We start from the raw sequence: 8358 nt of genomic DNA, 5'->3' as shown, positions 1-8358 counted from the left end.
CTTACGTTCCTTGATAAAGAAACAGCACTTCTCACATGATCACAGGACGCGTGTGTCAGTCTGTTTGGAGAAACCTGCTATCTGATATCGATGCACTCCCAGCATCACTAATGCATGGAGCTCGTGGCGGGTGACTTCACGCGTATTTCGTTTCCATGCAGTTTCCCGATATTCCGGTGCTACGTGGGTATTCATGTGCAATAATTATGTACCCATCAATCTGTGATGGTAACTCGTATTTTACCGACTTTATGATAAATAGGCTATCGTGAGCAGATATTATAGCCCTATGTGTAATATTAGATTAAATTAACTTCTTGCCTTTTCTGTGGTCATATATAGGCTATTAGCTTGTATTGCATTTGATGATGATAATGATAACGACGACGATAATAATAATTATAATAATGCATGTTAATGTGCGTATAGTCCTATTTGCACTGTGACGGACTGGCATCCCAGTTAACCGCACCCCAGACACCTGCTATTAGCCACCCCCCCGACACACACGCACGCACGCACACTGAACAAAAAAAAAAAAAACATGATAGTCAAGGATAAGCGAATGTAAAGTAGATGAATATTAATAAACAGACACAGTGGTACCTCAAAACTCGAATTTAATCCGTTCAGAACTCCGGATCGAATCCTAAAAAGTTCGAGTTGTGATCGAATTTTCCCCATATGAATAATGGAAAACCAATTAATTGGTTCCGTGCGCCAAAAATTACACCTAAATATGTTTTTTTTTAGCATTTAAACACAAAATGAACCGGATAAAACAAGAAGAGCATATACTGTACTAAACACACCTAAGCACATTTATCAAAACAGTAATTTGTAAAGTAAGAAAAATGTATCCAAACAATATGTCCTGCCACGATCGTCCGCTCCTTCCATGTGCCACGCCCCCTCGTTAACCCTGAGTGGAATCCCCTGAGTTGTTTCTGGTTGTTGTCATTATAGTCCTCTGTATTTCGCCCACGTTTCAGTTTGTTTCCCCAGTCTTGTCATTGTATTGTCCGTCTGCGTTTTGCCTGCCTTACGTGTAATTAAACCCCGTATTCCCCGATACCCTGACGTCTGCGCCTTTGTGTCTGTTCCGTCCTGCTCGGCACAACAATATTATTATAATTAAACGTATTAATGGTTTATTATTAATATTAAAATAATGAATAAGAAATCTTCATTTTTAAATGTTTTTTATTATATAATAATAATTACTGTTACTGTCTATCATTGTGTAAATGTATTTTTTACTGTCTAAATATATGTATTCAGTTAGTGTAAACATGCAGGATGCTATCACAGCGAACGCGAGGCTGAGACTGAAGCATTACCCTTTGTTTCCGCTGAGAGACGCGCAGCGTGACTCATTTCCCCGCGCGTACAAGTTACCTTATGTCGGCGTTCACAGTTTGACTTCTGAGATTCAGATCGAGCTCTAGGTAATTTTTTTTATCGAACTGGTTGGTTCGACTTTTAAGAAATTCGAGTTCTAATGAGTTCGAGAACTGAGGTACCACTGTTTATAGATGACATATCCATTCGAGACGCTTGTAATTCATATTTTTGAACACCAGATGGCAGAAAGTGCGTAGCACTACGTATTCAAGGGAGACGTTTCATTTTCACAGTATATTCACTAGGGGTGTGTAATCTTATCCGCAAAGGGCCGGTGTGTATGCAGGTTTTTGGGATAACCTGTAGGTCAGCTGTCCAAACCCAGGTGTGAGGACTCTTCTGGCAATCTATCCTCTAATTAGTAATGTAATTAGGTAGTTGCAGCGAAAACCCGCATACACAACGGCCCTTTGCGGATAAGATTGCACACCCCTCATATATACCATTCAACACTTAGTTGCTTAACAAATGTCAGAATTTTTTATTATTTTCTAAACGTGCTGTTTCATATTAATTTCAAATGTATACCTATATACTACAAAAACTGTAAAACTGTTTTTATAAATTAAACCCTAGAAAAATTTCCTTTAGGACAATACAAGATTCTGATTCCATGCAGTTAAACCAAATGGCATACAACCTATTATTATTATTATTATTATTATTACTATTATTATTATTATTATTCCAAGGCGCAGGGGCGCCGTAAGGGGGAGGAAAGTTAGGACGATTCCAAGGGCCCCTGGCAACAGGGGCCCTAAAAAATTAGGAAAATAACTGGATTGGTTTGGACTGGGGGGCCTAATATGATATGCTTTCATGGGGCCCAAAATCTCTAGCAACACCCCTGCCTAGGCGACCAGCATAAGCGGTTGGAAAATGGATGGATTAATGGATGCCATGTTTCAGACAAACATTATCCCACACCTTTAAAAGGACTTATTATCAACATTCATATTTCTACAATTGTTACTGAAGGCACCTACGTAACATCGGAAGGTATTTTAGCCTAATATATTTAATAGTAATTTTAATATCAGTAAAGGTCTACGATATGAAGGTGACTCCTATCCTACTCCTATCATACGTTTTTTTCCCATTTGTTTATTTATTTACTTTATGTATTTGTACGATTGTTTATCAGTGAAGCTGAGCTGTAATTTCAGCCACGTGGGGGCATGTGTACATTTTTTCCTCAACCAACTGTTGCCTTAGTTTTCTTCTTTTTTTTTACCCAACGCGACCACATGGAGTACCAAAGATGCCCTTTCATATACCGCTCCAGTGGAGGTTTGGGGATAAAAACCTTCGGGAAGGGGGCTGAGCTTCTTACACTACTCTGGGGAGGAGGAGGAGAAGAAGAAGAAGGAGGAGGTTTTCCTTAAACGGGAGCTGATCGCCAGGCACGGAAGACTATGCATTAGGTTCGGATCTTGAACACAGCAGGACTGCACTGAATTTCCATTTATTACATAAAAACACAGATATATTTATATATATTTCTCTGTTTGTTTCAAGTTTTCAAGCGAATTTGGAGAATCGAAGTTACCGGTTATAGTTCGTGTCTGACCTGCAGATAAATAGACTACTGCAGTGCAAATCAAAGCGATCGCATCGGCTGGTGCGAACTTTGTAAAAGTTTTGCTTTCATCAGTATTGCATGGTCCCCTCCCACCGAATGCAAAACGTTTCTCGGAACTTAATGTTTTTTAATGATTCATCTATTTTGCTTTGGATTTTAACCCAAAAACGGAAGACAGTTGTCAATGCAAAAGTACGTATATGAGAAGGCAATGGCACCAGAGAGCAGGAACGGAGGAAACGCAACGTTAAATAATAGCAACGGCATGGACAGTTGCAAAAGGAAACTTCTCATTATCTTAGATGTCTTCTGTTTGCTTTTAGGTGAGTGCTTTTACGACTTTATTTTCAACTGTTGTAAATTACACGACTGTGCCAGTGCCGTTTATCAACTAGGAATATAGCGCAGTGAGGGATGTAACTGGGACTATTGACGTGTAATGCGAAGTGTTAATGATCACTTTTATTTAAATAAAGCCGATGTCTTATTACAGTTTAAAGAGATTATTCAAGGAATGTTGAGATGCGATTAAATGCCAGGCATCTACAGTCGGTCATTAGGAAATCAATCACATAGCTAAATTAGATTTGATCAAGGGTTGGCCAAGATAAAGTACACTTAATTTCTTGCAACACATCTGGGATCATTTTAAAACTCATTAATTAAATGTTTAGGCAATGTCTGCTCCTCAGTTATTTTGAATTATGCATGCGTGAATGTGCAGAAGCCTAACAATCAACAATTTGTAGGGTACAGGGAACACTGAATTATATGTCATGTGTCTCATTCAAATGCGAGGACTAAGAAGATCCAACTTAATGACAAGTGGACTGTTTGTAATGCCACGGGTCAAACGTGACGTATAATGGTGCTGAAACGTTTTAAATTTCAACAGATTGTGCCTGGAAAATAAATGTTTGGGAAATTTGTATAGAAATGCGAATGGTTTAGTGTTCGCTTTCTCTGTACGTTTCTCGTGGTAAACACGGTGAATTGAAAGGACACCCATACGCTTCATGACGCCTTCAGAACCACTTTGGCTCCATGAGACTGGTGGCTCTTCAGGTTTGGGATGCAGAGCATTAAGAAACTTGAGCCAACCTCACACATTCTCTATATAAGAGCTTCCTGCCAATGTAACCCCCCCACCCCCGGCTATCAAATGACCTTATTTTTTCCTTATGTCCTTATGTTTTTAATTAATGTGGATGGTGTGCTTACTAAATGTGTTTAACACGTAGGCCTATATAATTTTTAAATTACAAAATGAGTATATAAAAATATTTTTGAACACAATAAGAATATAGCTACATTCTGATCTATGTTTCAGCAGGGTTTGAGTGAAATGTAGACTTCATATGAAGTGGACAACTGGTAATTAGGAGAAGGCAGCAGGGCAACAGAGAGACATGTCCATTTACAGAGAAATCTGGGTTACTCGACATGAATCAAAAAAAGAGGAGAGATGCGTTTGTAACGGAGTGTCGGGGGCCCAGTTAAAACCCTGGGACGTGGGATGGTGTCCTTTATTATCGTGGTGTTTTGTTTATATATCCGGCCAGAGCCGAGCCTAACCAGGTTTACAGTATGCGATCTGCAACAGGCTGTTTAACAGACAGACCCTAAGAGCTCCGGTGCAGATCGCTTCCACATCACCCTTCCCCGTCTGTTGTCTGTTTCTGAGATACCCTGATCCGGTATTGCTGGTCTGCGTGCCTGTGTCACTCCTCTTTATCAAAACAATGTCTCACAAATACTTTAAATCACACAGACCAATTTTTTTTTCTTTTTTTAAATGGCAAATAGGACTATACCGATTGGACAGCAATCGATTGAAATACAGTACAGTTGTCTTGTATGATGACATAATTGTGAAATTTGGTGAGTTGGTACCAACCACTTACCTATATTTGAAGTTTAATAATCTTCTTTTCTTCTGTGGCAATACACTAAAGCAAAATAAGTTGGGAAAAAAAGAGATCTTGTGCTATCTAAAAATAATGCCTAAGAAAGACTGACACAGAGTTGCTGTTAATGCATAATTGGACACAAACTGGAATGTGTATGAGGTTTGGACTGATCCCCACTACTGGAACATCCACTGGGCCACATGTTAGCGGTGGAGATACCAACTTCCTTTTCATAAAACCTTATAGGCTAACTGTGTCCCAGTTCAGTGGCTGCAGCTTTCTAAGGCTGCATTTGAAGACTGAATGTGTGACAGCAGCGCGACAAGGCTGTCCTGTTTTGAAGACCTAGACTGCAAGGCTGCAAAGGATTTGTTGGTACCAGCGATATAGACAAAAGTGTATATCAGTTATCAAGCAAATTTTTTGATGCACACGTGCAAAAAGGTATTCATCAATGCATTTAATGTAACTGAGTTACCAAAAATAATTCCATCTGCTTATTTTTAACTCCACAACTTTTGTCTTTTCTTCCCAGTCCATCCGCATAGTCAGCAAGCTATTATTGTAAGAGACTCCTCAGTAGTTTGTGTTCAAACAAAAAGTACCTTGTCTGGAGTAGGGACTTAAAAAAGGGGTTCTGGAACTACCTCTGATGAGCTTTAATCAGGCCAAGTTCCTTTCGTGGAAACACAACAAAAGTTCCTGGTTCCTGAAAAAAGGTTGTGGTTCCTGAAAGAAGTTCCTGTGGTGTGAAAGTGCCCAACAATGCACTGGGGTCAGTATAACCATCAGAAACCTAATAAAATCTTCAGATTATGTAATGTGTGAAGACCTACTGTCAGCCATTAATATATATTTTTAACCTTCATAGAGAAATGTGTAATTATCAAATGTATTGTCCTTTGTACGGAAAGCATCTTACAATCTTTCACTTTTCATATCACATTTGAACTGCTTTCTGTTCTCCTGTAACATGTTAACGCCGCACACCTGCCTTAAAGACGGCCCACTCTCTGCCTGGACCCTTTCTGCATTTTTCACGCCGCTATTTACCTTTTGAACTCTTTTGACTTGGCCCGTTCTAAAAATATTTTTAAGAATTTCCCGCATTCTTCACTGGCGAGCAAGCAGAGGTCTCTCTTGAAGTGACATCTGGTATTATTTTGGAGGTGAGTATGTTTGCCTAAATCCATGAACGGGTGGCCAGAGGCACAGCGGCTCAGCTGAGTTAGGTGTGGCCCACTTCCCTCTGAAATGAAATCCTTTTTTTTTCCCCAGCCGTTGCCATCGACCACCGTCGTGGTTACATAGTAATTGGGAGAGAAACCCCGGCCTATCACCTTGCATATTATTACATGGACTTTCAGAGCTTTAGCAGCTGAGCAGGCTGTTGGCTGACAGTTAAACCCTACAGACAGCATTTATCAGGGATTTGATGGAGGAATCTCTAATGCTCTGTCTGGGGAATTTGGTGAATATTTTTTTGGTCCGATCATAAATTTCTCTCTTCGGTCTAGGCCAAATAGACTCAGACATTCAGTGTTAAGCATTCATTCTGCCATAGTTGAGCTTAGTTGCTACAGATTAATCAGATTAATTTCCCTTGGTAAGTGGGTGGTTGTGACGTATTATAAGTAGTGTTTTAATTTTCGCTGTGTCATAATAGGAAAGGCTTGATAATCACTGCAAAAGCAGCATCATTGTTATGTTTAGGGTCACACACCTTAATCGAGGTCACCTGGCAACAGACAGGAAGCTGGTGCATAGCGTGTGATGGAGAAGGTTCTCGCCCGCATGCCTGTGTGGCTGAGGGCAGATGTCGGGGCAGCTTGCAGTGGGCAGTGCAATAGACAGAGAGATGGATGGCGGAGAGCAGACTTCCGTGGGAAATGAGGCAGTGTCTGCGTGTGGTGACCAGCCGCCCTCGACTCCAAACCGCTCCGGTGTGATGGCCGGCCCTGTCTGCCTCGCGTAAGGGCCTCGTTCCCTTTACAACGTCGCGCGGTTTCTGAGGCCGCTCACAATATCACCAAATTATACAGCAGTGAGATTTAAAGGGCATGAAGGCTTGTGCAAGCCGGCGATTAAGGCAGCGTCTCACGGCCCCTAATGGGGAGGCTGTGAACGTCTCTTGTCCCCTGTGCCGGGCGACTAAGCCAGCGTCTGTGTGATGGGAATGACGATTAGGAGGTGTCGGGACCAGGGGGCGTTCCTGGGGGGTCACTCCACTGGTGTGGGGGTGCCTTTTCTGGGAATTGCGTCATTGACTGGGGGCGGTTCTGTTTACATTCATAGGCAGCCCTGCAGCCACACTGCTCTTTATGTAATTAAGCTGCAAAAAAGTACAGTTGAGGAAAACAGTAAGTAAATAAAGCGTTTTATTGTGTAACATCTGGATCGGCATTTTCTTGAAACTCAGACCAGAAGCTTTTGATGGATAAACACTGTGGTCTATGTTACCACCATAAAATCTTATGTTTATGACTCTACAAATAAAATGAACTATATATTAATATGTTACTTTTTCTATACAAAACATATAGTTTATTGTTGAGCTTTTACAGGAAAAAGTCTTGAACTTTTGAATGCGGTGTAATACCATGTTATACCTCAGAAAAACGTTGTTTTGTTAATGCGCTGTGGTGCTACAGCCACAGGACACGCCGCAGTTGTGCGTCGTTAAGATGAATTGTGCTGGTATTTTGTGTCTTTTGCTTTTGGAAAACCTTAACAGGATGGCAAGTGAAATATGATATTCCTTCTGCAAAGGGTTTAACACACAAAATGTTAACTGTTCCGTGAAAGTTTTTATTTTACTGATAAGAGACTTAAGTTTTCCCCGAAAGTCCTTGCTGAGAAGAGACAAGGATGAGCCTATATTTGGGGCTTTCTGGACGTCCTCTCATGAAGGATGACTAAGAACATGGAGAGCACATGAGACGTGATGCAGATGGAGAATAACTCACAGCCTTGGGTATGTCCATAATTACGCCAGTAGAAAAGACAGAAATTAACTTGCACTGTAATTATTAATAAGTAAGTGTGGTAAACTGCCGCTTTTGCTGTGGCATGTTCAGCTCTCAGCGCTACGTGAGGCACTGGAGCGCCCTCTGCTGTTATCCCTTTCTTCCCCCTTCACTTGACTCAGCACCCAACTGGATCTCTGTCCCGGCCCCTGCTGCTGCGGCTCCCTTCCTGTCAACAATAGATGCCCCCCGAGAGCACGAGAGAAAAGCTCTGCCTGTATGTGAACAAAGCCGCCTTTGGATGGACCACAGGCCGACGGGCACGAATGTGTCAGAGCTGCCCGGGGGGAGGGGGACTTGGGGGTGCTGCACTGGTGTCCCTTTGTCAGGACCTGCGAGGAGCCCCTATCAGGCCAAACGGAGCAGGCGTACTCCGATCTGCCTTGCCGTCACTGTCATCTTACTCGACGATCCTCTATCAGGCCAAACAGAACAA

General features: G+C 41.6%; 1 protein-coding gene across 2 annotated transcripts in view; it reads left to right on the top strand.

The window, feature by feature from the left end:
* The first annotated feature begins 2688 nt into the window (after positions 1–2688).
* Positions 2689–8358, top strand: part of LOC111834893 (phospholipid phosphatase 3-like) — a 30153-nt gene continuing 24483 nt past the window's right edge. Inside the window, exon 1 of one of the 2 annotated variants that reach the window (XM_023794708.2) lies at positions 2689–3309. In XM_023794708.2, coding sequence (XP_023650476.2) covers positions 3171–3309 — 139 coding nt within the window. In that variant the 5' untranslated portion in view covers positions 2689–3170. The remainder of the gene's footprint in view (positions 3310–8358) is intronic. The other variant, XM_023794707.2, reaches the window with a different exon arrangement.

The sequence above is a fragment of the Paramormyrops kingsleyae genome, chromosome 15, assembly GCF_048594095.1.
Source record: "Paramormyrops kingsleyae isolate MSU_618 chromosome 15, PKINGS_0.4, whole genome shotgun sequence".
In the NCBI taxonomy this organism is placed as follows: Eukaryota; Metazoa; Chordata; class Actinopteri; order Osteoglossiformes; family Mormyridae; genus Paramormyrops; species Paramormyrops kingsleyae.
Note: the sequence above shows the minus strand (reverse complement) of the source record. Positions and strands in the feature narration are given on the sequence as shown.